This window comes from Natrix helvetica (assembly GCF_964273705.1).
Source record: "Natrix helvetica genome assembly, chromosome: 2".
Classification (NCBI taxonomy): domain Eukaryota; kingdom Metazoa; phylum Chordata; class Lepidosauria; order Squamata; family Natricidae; genus Natrix; species Natrix helvetica.
Genome location: NC_138552.1, coordinates 121,717,241 through 121,733,055, shown reverse-complemented (window position 1 = coordinate 121,733,055; position 15,815 = coordinate 121,717,241). Strand labels below are relative to the sequence as shown.

At 39.4% G+C, this 15,815-nt stretch overlaps 1 protein-coding gene across 4 annotated transcripts in view; it reads left to right on the top strand.

Annotated features, from left to right (window-relative positions):
* The window catches only part of PCNT (pericentrin), a 140,674-nt gene that overhangs the window by 5,917 nt on the left and 118,942 nt on the right, over positions 1 to 15,815 (top strand). For all 4 annotated transcript variants that reach the window (XM_081943489.1, XM_081943488.1, XM_081943490.1 and 1 more), the window contains exons 6-13: positions 2,776 to 2,900; positions 3,754 to 3,844; positions 7,717 to 7,981; positions 8,488 to 8,575; positions 10,030 to 10,246; positions 11,363 to 11,598; positions 12,726 to 13,189; positions 14,347 to 14,893. In XM_081943489.1, the coding sequence (XP_081799615.1) occupies positions 2,776 to 2,900; positions 3,754 to 3,844; positions 7,717 to 7,981; positions 8,488 to 8,575; positions 10,030 to 10,246; positions 11,363 to 11,598; positions 12,726 to 13,189; positions 14,347 to 14,893 (2,033 nt within the window). The remainder of the gene's footprint in view (positions 1 to 2,775; positions 2,901 to 3,753; positions 3,845 to 7,716; positions 7,982 to 8,487; positions 8,576 to 10,029; positions 10,247 to 11,362; positions 11,599 to 12,725; positions 13,190 to 14,346; positions 14,894 to 15,815) is intronic.

Below are 15,815 nucleotides of genomic sequence, written 5' to 3'. Positions count from 1 at the left end.
GTCGTTGGAGATCCTCCCGTTCTGAATTTGACCGAGCACAGGCACGAGCCTATTTGAGGACGTACCTTGTGGCATTAAGAGCGGCCAAACGTCAACATTGTGCCGCTCTTATTGCGTTCGCAGATAACCGCCCTGCCGCCCTGTTTCGGGTGACACGCTCCCTCTTGTTTGAGAGGCTGCGGGAAGCCCCTTTACAGGGCAGAGCAGAGGAGTTTGGGAAATATCTACAGGACAAAGTCGCTCAAATCCGGATGGGATGGGCCCCTTTCAGTGGTCCAGTGGAGGCGCCCGAGGCGAGTCTTGAGGGACCATTCTGGGAGGAGTTTGACTCGGTTGCCATCGAGGATTTGGACAGGTTGCGTGGACGTCTGCGACCTACCACATGTTTATTGGACCCGTGTTCCTCCTGGCTTGTACTGGCATCCTGGGAGGTTACACGCGACTGGCTCCTGGGCCTAGTGAACGCCTCGTTGGGCGAGGGGTTTCTGCCGGCCGCCTTGAAAGAGGCGGTTGTGAGGCCCCTGCTCAAGAAGCCTTCCCTGGACCCAACGGAGCTAGTCAATTATCGTCCAGTCTCCAACCTTCCCTTTTTAACGAAGGTTGTAGAGAGTGTGGTGGCACAACAGTTTCCACGTCACCTGGAGGAGAATGATTATCTAGACCCGCGCCAGTCCGGCTTCCGACCCGGGCACAGCACGGAGATGGCCTTGGTCGCGTTGGTTGATGATCTCTGGAGGGCCAGAGATAGGGGTTGTTCCTCTATCCTGGTCCTATTAGATCTCTCGGCGGCGTTCGATACCATCGACCATGGTATCCTGTTGCACCGGCTAGAGGGGCTGGGAGTCAGGGGCACCGTTTTACGGTGGTTTGGCTCCTACCTCTCTGGCCGGACGCAACGTGTGTTGGCAGGGGAGCAGAGATCGACCCTGAGCCCCCTCACATGTGGGGTGCCACAGGGGTCGGTGCTCTCGCCTCTCCTGTTCAACACATACATGAAACCGCTGGGCGAGATCATCCGTGGTTTTGGGGTGGGATATCATCTGTATGCTGATGATACTCAGCTATACATTTCCACCCCGAACCACCCCAACGAGGCCGTTGAAATGATGTCCCGGTGTTTGGAGGCCGTACGGGTCTGGATGGATGACAACCGACTAAAACTCAACCCCTCCAAGACGGAGTGGCTGTGGCTTCCGGCCCCCCTGTTCAACCAGTTGCTTCCATCTCTGGCCATTGGGGGCGAGCAACTGGCCCCCGTGGAACGGGTGCGCAATTTGGGCGTCCTCCTGGATGCCCGGCTGTCCATGGATGACCATGTAACAGCCGTGGCAAGGGGGGCGTTCCATCAGGTTCGCCTGATGCGCCAATTGCGCCCCTTATTGGACCGGGATGCCCTACGCACAGTCACCCATGCGCTGGTGACGTCTCGCCTGGACTACTGCAATGCTCTCTACATGGGGCTTCCCTTGAGATGCACTCGGAGACTGCAGTTGGTCCAGAATGCGGCCGCGCGGGTGGTTATGGGGAGGACTAGATACTCCCCTGTAACACCTCTCCTGCGCGAGCTGCACTGGCTTCCTGTAGTCTACCGAGTGCGTTTCAAGGTTTTGATTACGATCTTTAAAGCGCTTCATGGCACAGGACCTAGTTACATGCGGGATCGCATCCTGCCCCATACATCCCTACGACCAATCCGCTCACACAGAGAGGGACTTCTTCGGGTGCCGTCCACTAAACAGTGTCGGGGGGCGACACCCAGGAGCAGAGCCTTCTCTGTGATGGGCCCAGCCCTGTGGAATGACCTCCCCCGTGACATCAGGATTACTTCCGATCTCCGCTCCTTCCGTGTACAGCTGAAGACCCACCTCTTTCAATTATCTGGCCTGGCTCAACCGTAATTTTTTCTTATTCCTCCTGACAGTCCTTTTGAATTTTAAATTGTTTATTATTAATGGGGTATTTTAATGGCTGATTTTTAACATTCCTAATGTGATGTAATTTGTTACCTCCTCCGTGCATGTATGTCTTTGTATATGTGTGTATTTGGATAGTTTATGTGTTTGCACATATGTTTTTATGTTTTATATGTTCTATTGTCCCCGAGTCCTGTGTGGAGAGGGAGCGGCTAATAAATTCAAATTTATTATTATTATTATTATTATTATTATTATTATTATTATTATTATTATTATTATTTATTTCATGCAAATTCCTTGCTAGGATCATTTTATTTTTTGTATTTTTTGTGGCTTGTTTCACTATTTTTCAGTACATTTAAATGTATTCTGTCTACCAGCATATCCCTTTCATCTCCATATATATCCATTCTAGAAAAGCTATCCAAGTTTATTTTGTACCTAAACTGCTAACCACTCCCCTTTACAGCTATACCTTTTGCCTTTTGTTATTTTTTCCAGGTGTGATTCATCTATATGTTATATAGTACTGTATGGAGAAGATGCTTGAAATAGCAATTTCCCATTTCTTCTGATTATATCTATTATACATACACAAACACGCATACACACCACCGACAAGCATATAATTCTTTCTGTTATAGCCTTTTTTGTTTTTTGATTGCTCTAAAAATTTCAATGATTTGTTTTTTAAAAGTTAAATAAAATTATACAAACTAACCCATAAAATTCACTCCTTTTTCCTACATCTTTTCAGAATTCTCTAGTTCTCTACTTTTGATACTAAAAAGGTAGTTTAAATGAATCATCTCGTCTTATAATACAAGAATGTTTATAACAGAACAACATTATTTTGTAGTGGAACATAAAAATCTAGAAAATAAATACCATCTAACCATGAAAACACTGCAGATCAAGCATGAAAAAGAAATGCAGGATATAAAAGAACAAAACAAGAAACAAGTAGAAGAGTTGCAGCAGGAGGTAAATATGTACTATGGACACAGTATTTGATAAAGACAAATCCTCTTGGGAGTCAATATTATAAAATGTTGTGCAGAATTGTGCCTTACTGCAACACAAAACCTTAAAGGGAAAGAAGCATTCTGTCCTTTCCATGTATAAGAATCCACTGGTCTGACAACGCTTAGAAATTCACTTCTCTGTTGCAATTTTTGGCATTGTCCTACTTCACACTTGGAGTATCCATATTACTATCCATAATGTCAGATTTTCTAGAGCTGTGGAAGAAAATATTTTAGTGCTAGCGTTCCTAATCACTATTTACATGTAAAGCTCCTAGCTCAACTCCGAGTGTCTCAGCAGCAGTATATAAATCTTATTTAAATTTCTACTGGCATAATTTGGTATAGCCTTGTCTGGTATATCCTGATGGTCTCCCCTGCAAGTAATCACCAGGCCTGGTCTTATTTCATTTTTTGAGATTAGCCAGAGTAACATAGATGCCCTGCAAAAATATAGTTGTTGTTTATATGGCTTTGTTAATTCACAACATTGTTGCAATATACAACAAAAACTTCATAGAATCATTGCAAAAAGAGTATGATTTTAAGCATTTGAGTCTGTGATAACTCAAAATCTGATATTTCTTCATATAATAATGGATAAGAAAAAGTGTATCTCCACTAACTTTCTATATCTAAAGTATTATCAAATATTAATATTCTTTGTGTACTGTACATGTGATCCAAATGAAAGTGGCATTTCTTTCCTATTGATTCTTCAGCTTCCTCCTTAATAATGTTCCACAGTTCATATAGTAACTTGTTAATGTAAAAACTGACCATGAAGTGGTAAATTATAATGACTTCTATAGATACAGAAACGAAAGGCAGAATCAGAAGAAGAAATGACGCAACTTTGGTCACAATTGGATGGCGCAAGGGCAAGCCGGCAAGAATTAAGTGGTAGGTTTAAAATTGGGAAATTGTAAATTGTAATTAAAATAGATAATTTAGTGAATATATTTTGTTTTATGTTTACCAGTGTCATATTAAAGGAATGATTTTTTTAGTATCTTATTGTATACTTAGAAAAGGAATTATTAATAGCTTCTTTTAAATTATATTTAAATTAACCACATTTTATTGAAATTAAAAATTTACAAGTGAGTTTATGATACATATGTCCCATACTTTTGAACATCTACCTTCATTTTTTGAAATAGATACATTTTCATATTAAATCCTACTTAGTGGCGATAGAAGCGGCAAAACGGCAATATTTTTCCGCTCTTATTGCGTCCACAGATAGCCGCCCTGTTTAGGGTGACCCGCTCCTTACTTAACCAAGGAACTGGTGAGGACCCCTTGCAGGGTAGGGCTGAAGAATTTGTTCAGTATCTGCAGGATAAAATCGCTCAGATCCGGACAGGCTTGGACTCTGACTGGGTAGATTCGGGTGAGCCGACGGGGATGAATCTTGAGGAGACAATCTGGGATGAGTTTGACCCTGTGACCCCCGAAGGCATGGACAGGATTATGGGGAGACTCAGTGCGGCCACTTGTGTGCTGGACCTGTGTCCCTCTTGGTTAGTTTCGGCTTCCCGGGAGGTGACACGAGGCTGGCTCCAGGTGATTACCAAAGCTTCATTGAGAGAGGGTTTCTTTCCCACCTCCTTGAAGGAGGCGGTGGTGAGGCCCCTCCTCAAGAAGCCTTCCCTGGACCCAGCTTCTTTAGCCAACTATCGTCTGGTCTCCAACCTTCGCTTTGTAGAAAAGGTTGTCGAGAGTGTGGTAGCACGTCAGCTTCCCCAGTACCTGGATGAAGCTGTCTAACTGGATCCGTACAGCACGGAGACGGCATTGGTCGCGTTGGTCGATGATCTCTGGCGGGCCCGGTACAGGGGCTGTTCCTCTGTCCTGGTCCTATTAGAGCTCTCAGCGGCTTTCGATTCCATCGATCATGGTATCCTACTGCGACGACTCGGGCGGTTGGGAGTGGGGGGCACCGTTTTACAGTGGTTCTCCTACCTGTCGGATCGGTCGCAGTTTGTGTTGACTGGAGGGCAGAGATCGACCCCCAGGCGCGTCACTTGTGGGGTGCCCCAGGGGTCGGTTCTCTCACCCCTCCTGTTCAACATATACATGAAACCGCTGGGCGAGATCATCCGTGGTTTTGGGGTACGGTATCAATATGCTGATGATACCCAACTTTTCATCTCTACCCCAAACCACCCAAACGATGCCCTCGACGTGATGTCCCAATGCTTGGAAGCTGTGCGGATCTGGATGGGGAGGAACAGGCTCAAGCTCAATCCCTCCAAGACTGAGTGGCTGTGGTTTCCGCCATCCCGATTTGTACACCTTGTTCCATCTTTGGTGATAGGGGGAGAAATTTTAGCCCCCTCAGAGAAGGCTCGCAATCTTGGAGTCCTCCTGGATACGCGGCTTAGTTTAGAAGAACACCTGACGGCTGTGACCAGGGGGGCCTTTTACCAGGTTTGCCTGGTACGTCAGTTGCGCCCCTTCCTGGATCGCGATGCTCTGTGCACAATCACTGATGCCCTCGTCCTTTCTCGCCTGGACTACTGCAATGCTCTCTACATGGGGCTGCCCTTGGAAGAGCACCCGGAGGCTTCAGCTGGTCCAGAATGTGGCCACGCGGGTTGTCTTGGGGGTACCTAGGTGCTCCCATGTTACACCCCTTTTAGGCGGCCTGCACTGGTTGCCGGTTGTTTTCCGGGTGCGATTCAAGGTATTAATTATGACCTTTAAAGCACTCCATGGCTTAGGCCCAGGGTACCTGCGAGACCACCTACTGCCACCAGTAGCCTCCCACTGTCCAGTACGATCCCACAGAGTTGGCCTCCAGGGTGCCGTCGGCCAGACAGTGTCGGCTGGTGACCCCCAGGGGGAGAGCCTTCTCTGTGGGAGCGCCTTCCCTCTGGAATGAGCTGCCCCTGGAGCTTCGCATAATCCCCAACCTCCGGTCCTTCCGACGTGCCCTAAAAAGTTGGCTTTTCCAGTAAGCCGGCCTGGCCTGTTAATTTTAACTTATTTTAAATGTATTGTCTTTTAAATTCGGTTTGTTTTTTTGGATATGGATTTAATTTTTTTTAACTTTTGGGATGTGTGTTTTTTAATGTTGTACGCCGCCCTGAGTCCTTTTGGAGAAGGGCGGCATATAAATCCAAATAAACAAACAAACAAAACAAACCTTTTAAAGAGCACTTGATGCTGTAATTGCACAAAGCAAAACTATTCAGTAATACTTCCATAGATAGAGAATTCTCCCAAGAAAGTTAATTGGACAGATATAATACAAGATGTATTAATCATGACATTGTTTTGATTTATTTAACTTGATAGAATCAATTCAAGAATGATACTAAGCATTTGTGTCGTGAGATCTCAAAATCTGGTATTTATTCAAATAATAAGGACCTAAAGTACACCTCCAGTAACTTTCTATACAGTAATTAAAGTATACTTAGCCTTGACTTGGTTTGTAGTTTTGTAGATCATGCCTACAAGTGCATTTTTTTACGTAGAGAATTTAAAGAAATTCAATAAGACATTTCTTTCCTTCTTTAGGAACTCTCTTTTAAGCATCTGATAGAGCATAATAGAATTACTATACCTTTATTAGTTGGAATTGCACAACTAATTCATCATAGGTTACGAGACTCCAATCTGGTTTTCTAACTTAATGCAGAGGTGCTACTTGTAACCTTATATTACATGTTATCCCCAAAGCCCTTCTAAAAATTCATTTTAAATAAATAGTCAAATAGAGTTTGTGTGTGTGTGTGTGTATGTGTGTGTATGTATGTATGTATGTATGTATGTGTGTGTATATATATGTATGTATGTATGTATGTATGTTGTATTTGTACTGATAAATAAATTTATATATATAAATTTAATTTTGCAACTTTAGTTCTTGTTCTGGTCCCATAATTTTGTACAGTGCAATATAGTTATACCATAGAAAGAATAAGTGTTTATTATTATTTGCCCAGAAAGCATTGCAGGCAAATGAAGAAATGAAAAAAAGTTAAAAATGGGTGTCAGGTTATCATTTGGGATGTAGAGTATAGATTTGAGTTAATTAAGCAATCATTGGCATCCTGTAAAATTCAAATTTGCAAGATAGAACAAGGCTTTTTAAAGAAAAAAACTGATGAAAAACAGCATACTGCTTCCCTTTTCTGTCTTTTGGCTCACCCTAGGAGCCATCCAGGCAGAAAGCCATTTATTTCTGTTGCCTTTGTGTTGCATTTGTGCTGATAAATGAATAAAGGGAGACTAGTATACATCTATTTCAAGTTATTTAGCTCTCATCAGCTAGCCATACTCTTACTGGGAATTGAACCTGGGCTGTATTACATATCAGGCAGATGTGTTAGCCACCAAACTAATTCCCAGGAAGGGTATGTATAGTTGATGAGAGCTAAATAGCTTGAAATAGATCTATACTAGTCTCCCTTTATTTATTTATCAGCACAAATGCAACATATATATATATATATGTATGTATGTATGTATGTATGTATGTATGTATGTATGTATGTACGTACGTACGTACGTACGTACGTATACACACACACACACACACACACAGAGTATCCTACTGAATTCAGTGAGATCTTTTGCATAGATGTGCATAGAATGGAAATGCATGTTTTTGTAATGAGATCTCCATATTCAGAATTAAGTTCCATTGTTTTCGGTAGTGTTTGCATTCAGTATTGAAACCTTAATAATATAGGGATTGCATTTAAAAAAAATCAGCTGAATTAATATATTTAAAGTGAACAATATTTTTTACCCATCAGAACTGAAAATACAGCTGCTTGCTCGTACCTCACATGTGGAAGAACTGGAATATCTAAAAAAAGATTATCAACTTAAATGGGATAAAAAAAAGACTGAACATGAAATTGAGTTGGAACAACTAAGACTTTATTTTGAACAGAAATTAAAATCTGTGGAAGAAAATTACAGAGAAGAATTAACAATGTTGCATCAGAGATTGCAAGAAGTAAAAGATTATTCCATAGAGGAGATGGAAAAATCACAAGAACAAGATATGGAATTTGGGTGAAGCTAATAATTTAATATTGCTATTCTGCTGTTGGTTCCACCTCAGTAAGCCTTAAATCCTAGTTTAGGATGAATATAGTAATTATTTTAATATATTGTTAAAGAAAACTTTTTAGTTAGCCATGTTCACTAAGAATAGGAAAAGGTACTATGATTCCAGCTTATACGAGAATAGCTGTTCAAGGGAATCTTGAGCAGTTATTCCTCTATTCTACAGATATTAGAATTTTAGAATTTTACTGAGCACTTAGTGTGAAATTAGCTGTATGTTACTAACACTTGTGTCTTCTAACTATGATCAATGAACATGAATTAGGAAATCCATATAGCTTTACTTCATGCTAGTATTTTCTTATTTAATTCATCATAGGTTACAATATTGATACATATGTGAGGATTTTAAGATTCTCTCAGATTGTAATTCAGAAATTTTAAATTATTCTGTTCTTAAAAGAATACTAGCTAAAGTTATTTTTCTGAATTATTCCATATATTTTATATAGCCCTTCTATTACGCTATTGGAAGAAATGACAGAAAGAGAGAGATTGGATTTGTTTGAGCAGTTAACTCAGCAATTGGAGCACTATAAGGTCAGTTACCAAGCAATAAATAGTATATGAAAGTTATTTAGCTCCTCCATACTACCTGATTTCTATAGAGTAAAGATTTCAGGGTACGATTTGCTGACAACATGCCCTTACAGTGGAGCTTCCCACTTGCAGGCTGCCTATTACTGAAGTTAGAAAAGAGTGTTCTTGTTTCTGTTTTAAATGGTTAGGTTGAATAGTCAACAGTTGAATTACAGATAGTATTTGACTGATAACCTTGATGGAACTTGCCCATTACAGTCAGAAGACATGACAGCCATTAAGTGAAGCATCCATGTGCTTGCGATCCCCCTCCCTACTCTTCCCAATGCACTGGGAGGACTAGTAAAGGACACATGCCAGGACTCTGGAGGCTTCCCCTACCCACTGAAGCATTCTGTGCTCTACTTCCCACCCCTTAGAGTCCCTACAAGCCTTGGGCCTGCTTCCCACCCCATTGGATCCCAGACCCTCCTCACCTTGCATCATTCATCACACACTTAGCTTTCAAAGATCTCCAAAGCTTGGGTTAGGGAAGAAGGGCAAGCTGCTATGTTCCTGGGTCGCATGACATAGTTTCAAAAGTGGTTGCCATTGGGGGGGGGGGGGGGGCTGCACTGAATTGCAGGCACTCCAAAAATGGCAGCTGCTTCCAGGGTTGTGCCACATGGCCCAGAAACGGAATGGCCTTCTCTGCTTACTCAAGCTGTGGATCGCTGCAGATCTTTCCAGAGCTCACATTAGAGAAGCAGGGCAGCCCTCTTTGTTCCTGAGCTATGTTGAATGGCTGAATTGAATTTTCTTTGAATTCTGTTTCTATTCATTGGTCAGGCCTTAGCAATCCATTTTTAATTTAAATGTGACTTGAAAAATCATTTCCTTCTGCATGCTTAAAATTCTGTAGTTTTGAACTACGCAATTCAAATAAATGTTTTTATTCACAGGAAAAAAAATATTTTTTGAAGAAAATAAATATATAATTTTACCACTTTAAAACTGCTCTAAAACATTTTTCTCAAATTTTTAAATGTGTAAAAAGACAATTTTAATGCTTATGCTATTTTCATATTCTTTTAAAATCTTTAAAAAAAAGATAATTCACTATAAATTAATCACTTTGAATATTTTACTTGTGTTCTAAAATCATTATCATTGAATATTTTTTCCTTGAATTATTTTATTCATTTCTGCCCTTTGACTTTGTTTGCATTAATACTCCAGTTGTTAAAACCAATGCTATACTTAACGCTTGTTCAGTTCTCATTTTCTTTATGAAGATTTAGCTTCCTCAACCGGATTGTCATGTTGTAAAATGTCATCTGCATATTTTAGTATAATATTGCACTTTAACCAAGAGTATATATTGTGGTAATGTATAAAATAGTGCAAAATACTTAAATTACATTGAAAGTTAAATTTCCTAATCTTAATACATTTCTCTTACTTTTTCACTCTAGGAAGAACTTCGTTCTTTACAACTGCGTTTGGATAAAAAACATTTACATGAGATTGAGTTATTAAGATCTACTCTCACACTCCAGTACCAAGAGAATATTATAAAGCTGAAATTGGAGCTCTCAGATAGATATACTTCTGAAATAGAACAACTGAAAAAGAAACATTGTTTACATCTTGAACAGCTCCATGCAAAAATTTCAGAAGAACACCTCAAAGGTAAAAGACTGTTTCATAAGAAAGCTGGGGTTTTAATGCCCTGATTTGTTACAGATTTAAAAGAAAAACCTCTACACTATAAATCGGCACATTTTACATCAAATGTCAAAGATAAATAATTGATTATCCACTTAGCCAGTAGTCATATATTGTAGAGGAAGATCTCACTTATTGACTGGCTTGTTCAGAATCAGTTGAAGTTACGATGATGCTGAAGAAATAAGTTTACAACCAATGCTCACACTTATGACCTTTGCAGTGTCCCTTGCTCACATGTTTGCCATTATAATCATTTTGTGTTGTCTTGTGTCTGACCTGTTTTTCTCTCCCCTCCTCCCCACCCTTGCAGAGTGGAGAGTCCCTGCTCTCCCTTTGTAATCCCTTCCTTTTCAATATCACCTCTGTGCAATGGGAGAAAAACAACAGGTCAAGTATAGGAAATATTGTCTGGTGTCTCCTCCCTCCCCCCCCCCCCGCCCTCATAGAGCAAACACAAAGGGGGCAGAGCAGTGACTTGCTGGGAAACCTGTAGGGAAGATTGCAAATAGTGATCACATGAATGTAGCAAGCTTGGCAACACATCGTGTGAGAGGGTTGCCAAATGCCCTAATTACAATCGTGTGATCTTAGGGCTGCTGCAAGGCTTGTAACTTGAGCAGAGGTTGCAAATCCCTTCATGGTTGTTTGGCCAGGACTACCTATAGCGGTTAATTATTAAGATTAAATATGTATTTTACAATGAGTATTTTATATGGGAGCAAACGAAGGTTCCTCAGCGCAGTTTTGGGATATAGTATTTTTTTTGCAGATTTTTTTTATTTTTTATTTTTTGGGGATATAGTATTTTTTATATTGAAATTTTGCTTGCTTAAAAGAAAAGAAAACCTCTTAAGAATTAAAAAGATCAAACACTAATGATTTAAGGATACAATTAATGGCTTAAGTACAGAACAGGCAGAGAATAGTTCTTCCCCATCCTCTGCTATCCTAACCCTAAGGATAATATACTCAATCTCTAAATATCGCAATTTTTTTGTTGCTGTTGTAAGAAAGATTGAGGACTGTTGGTCTATGAAACCCTCTTTTCTTTGATTTAAAAAATTTCATCATTTTCAGAGATTTCTAAAATTCGTCAACAAAGTACTCAAGATGCTGCACGTCAGATAGAAACAGAGGTGGCACAACGACTCTTGTTATTAGAGAATGAATACAAGAATGACCTGGGTTGTCTTCAGCTTGAGAAGCAATCCATTTCTAGACAACAAGAAGAAATAGAAGAACTGAAGAGAAAAAATACTGAAAAAGAAATCGGCATAGTACAAGAGAAGAATGTGAAAGAAGAATTAGAACAGGTATATACTGAGCAATGCAAAAATACTGCTTTTGGAAAATAATTTGTTTAGGTATTTATCTTTATTATTGAAAAATAGTAATCTATGCCATTTTTAAAAAATACCAACAAGGTGTGTGTTTACTATGCAATCAAGGGTAAATAAAAATAAGTAATTTTTTTAAAAATACTGTAATTTAATTTCAAGTTTAAAAGATGGCTTTATTAAAGATGGAGCTAGCTCAAAGTTATTATGTTTTTATCAGGGCAAGAAAGAGGAGTCGGAATATATGTAGTTCTTGACTTATGACTGGTTGCTTATTAATTGTTTAAATGGACCTCCCCCCAAACTACTTATGATTCAGTTCCAAAGTTACGATATCTAGCCGCACCTGTGTCACATGACTACATTTTGAGTGCTTGGCAACTGGCCAGCTTTTACAACTATTCGTTGCACTCCATGATCACATGACCACAATTTATGACATTTTCCCAGAAACCGGTGTTTACTTTCAGTTTCTGGGGAAAAACCCACCCCATGAACAATGGGTTTGTTTTACACCCGTGTCATATGCTTGACTATCACTGCAAAAATGATAAAATATGGTCTGATCACATGATGACGTGGCTATGATCATAATGACTTACCACCATAATTGGCAGACTCAATTACAGTTGTAAGTCGAGTTGTATGCAAAGGAAGGTGAAATGAAAAGTGGAGAAAGCAATTTCTGCCCTATGAAGATTTAATAAAATTCCTAATATGACATTTGCCTGCTGGACCTCCTGTGGGACTGCCTTCGGCATTCTTTGTTGCAATCCTAAAATCTTGAATTGGCTCCGTGTACTGGGAGATTAAGCAAGTAGCTCCAGCCCTTAGCAAATGGTATAAGGAATGTGGGGTGTTTCCTCCAGCTGCTGAATGTGCTACAGCAGGAGCAGATTTGGGAGATGCTATTCACTGATAGTTGGCTGTGATTGTTTATTGTAGAGATGATTATGTTAAATGGTTCCCAGGACTTGAGGGAACAATTGATGGAGGAGATAGGATGGATTGTGGTATCCGAATGGTAACGGGAGGGGGGAAAAGAGAGAAATGATGACAATCTGGACATGGACAACAAATTGATTTTGTGTAATATTTAATAGATTAAGCATAAACTAATTGAAGATCATACAGCTGAATTAAGAACTAGAAAATTGCTCCAGGAAGTGGAACAGACTCATAAAGCAGAAGCTGAAGAATGGAGACATGAAAAGGAGATATTGGTAGCAGAAGCTGAAGAACAATTATTATTAGTTCGTAAAGAGCTTCAGAACAAGGCCGAATATGAGAAGCAAACATGGAAAAGACAGTTTGACCTTCGAGAAGCAGAAGTGACTTGTCTTCAAGAACAGCAAGCTGCTCTAATTGTAGAATTAGAGAAAACTCTAAAGGAGCAACAGAATACTATCCAGCAGTTAGAAGACAGTTTAGTGAATACACAGAAGACTTTGGCTCAATATAACAGTGAATTATCTTCCATGAAGACCCTCATGGCCGAAGAATTAAAAAACGCCAAACAAGTTTTAGAAGAAGAATATAAGGCTAAATATAAAGAAGCACAAAGCAGGTTTGTAATTTTTTCTATTACTTCTAATAATAGCTTCCCCAGAAAGTCAATGACAGGGAAGATTGCAAGTCATTGGGGTAAGTTTGCCCCATCTTGTGCACCCGCACCCAGCCCCTCCCCATTCACACCATGCAGACACTTATATGTCATTCCCAATCTGCACAGCACCTCTCACATACCATTGTACATCCTCCCTATGCCTTTCACACACTCTCCCTAACCCTGCCTGACATATCCACTTACCAGCTGGCTCCCTCCCTGATTCCAACATCAGCTTCAAGACCTGAAACGTGTATCTTTCCCCGCAGCTGACTTTGGCTATGGAAAACCAGCATGAAAGTACCTTGCCTAAAGATAGTGTGATTCAATTAATGAAGACAAATGGTATTGTAAGAGATGCTATCACTAAATGATACAGTTGCACTTTATGACTGCATCGCTTAGCAAAGGGAATTCCAGTCCCATTGCCATTGTAAGTCAAGGACTACCGGTAAATAATCTTTTATCTTTGGATTTCAGCAGAAGACTACTATGCTAATATCATCCTTTATGGAAAAAGCTTTCCTAGAATCATAAGGTTGGAAGGGACCTTGGGCATCTTCTAGTCCAACCCACTGCCCAAGGTTTCTTGAAAACTTCCATCAACAAAGAACCTACAAATGCAGGAGCCAAGCTGTTCCATTGTTTAATAATTCTCACTGTCAGGAAATTCCTCCTTATTTCTAGGTTTGATCTCCCTCTGGCAAACAATTGTTTCATGTGTTACCTCTGGTTCTGTGGAAAATACATTATCACCCTCTTCCCTTTGGCAGTCCTTCAAGCATTGGAAGAGTGCTGTCATGTCTCTTTTCAGTCTTCTTTTCATGGACTTGCATCAATAGCTTTAGTGGACTTGGTTTTTTAAAATTAGTTTAGGTATACTTCCTGGTACATTAAATCTGGTACATTAATGTGGGATAGAAAAAAGTAGATGGATGATAAGAGAAATAATGAAGCAGACTTCCTTTGCCTTACGTTAGTTACAGGCAGAAGAAATATAAATAGCATTTTAAGATAATGTTCAAAAAATATCCCAGATATTTTACATTATGATGTTATTTGTTCCTTGCACTGTTATATTTTGGTAATATATTTTGTTTGCTTCCTTATGAATTTAGATTTTTGGAAGAAAATAAAAAAAACAGAACAGAATATGAAATTCTTCTCCGGAAATTGAGGGAAAAGCATATTGAAGAGCTAGAGCTTCCAAATAAAGAGTTGCATCAGGAACATAAGGAACAGATTTTGTCCCTTATATCCAGCCAGGAAACCGAAATTGAAGTTCTCAAATCTACATTAGAAAGAAAACAACAGAATTGGTTAGAGACTCATGTGGCTGATAGCCAGAGAAATAATCAAGCACACATTACGCAGCTGGAAACAAAACATTTGTCTGTTTTGAATAGTTTGGAGGCTACATACCTTTTTAAAATTAAGTTCCTGCAAGAAGAGCACAAGAAAGCTCTTGACGGTTTACAGATAAAACTGAAAGAACAATTATTTCAGAAAGATAAAGAAAATGAAATGCTTTTGCCTCAAGAATTAAATACAATAAAATTTGCTGAAGAATTGCAGATTTGTGAAGACAATCTGAAAATAGAGCTGGCTGATGTTCAAAAAGAAAAACGTAAATTAATGGCTGCTGAACATGAAGATGTTCATGAGGTAGAGTTGAACACTAAAGATTGTGGTTGATTTTGAGTTCTGATTTTAGCAGTACAAGCCAACCTGGGTATCATAGTAGCACTGTGATTATCTGTTGCAGTACCCCTTTTTCTCTCATGTGCACACAGTTGCATCTTTAGGTCTTAATTCCACTCTCAGGACATACAATTATATATAAGAGATTGGATTAGTGGCTATATCTCATCTCTTTAGTAGACTTACAAGGCTGTTCATGTTGGCTGCTGTGGTAATGGTTTCAGTTATCTATTTGCATTTGAGAAACCATTCTTTCCAATAGCTTATTTAAGAATTCAAAGATGTAAATTGTCCATCTCTGAGGAATCGAGGGAAGGCTTTTAAAGAGATGTATAGTAATGATGCAATGACAAGGGTTTTTTTATTTGATCCAAGCTGCTTGATAAAACAACAATTTGAGTGTAAAATTACGCATTTTTATATAATTTTATTTATAGTTTTTTCTTTGACATACATAAGTGCTTAGTACACAGTGTATTGTCTGGGTCAATTTACTTTGCACAATACTAATGACAATAATAGTTAAATATATAATGCTATTTAGGTATACATTTCAACTTCTAACATTTATGTATATATAGTAATTATAATATATTATGTAGCAGTATACATAATATTTCCCCAATTTCTAATCTCTACTTCTATTTTCTAACCCTTAATAAAGCAAATCCCATATTAAGAAGTACAGTATACTGTATCTATCCATCATCTCTTGCCCTTTTTAGTATTTCAACTCTCATTGACCTTTTGACAAATCTCCCATGTTCCTCCCTTGGGATCTTGTATCCCCTTATATCACTCATATGTAATCTAAGTATTTCATCTGCCTCTACATCTACCTCTCGTTTTTGAATCTCTAGAGCATCCATCAATAACTCTTTTATCA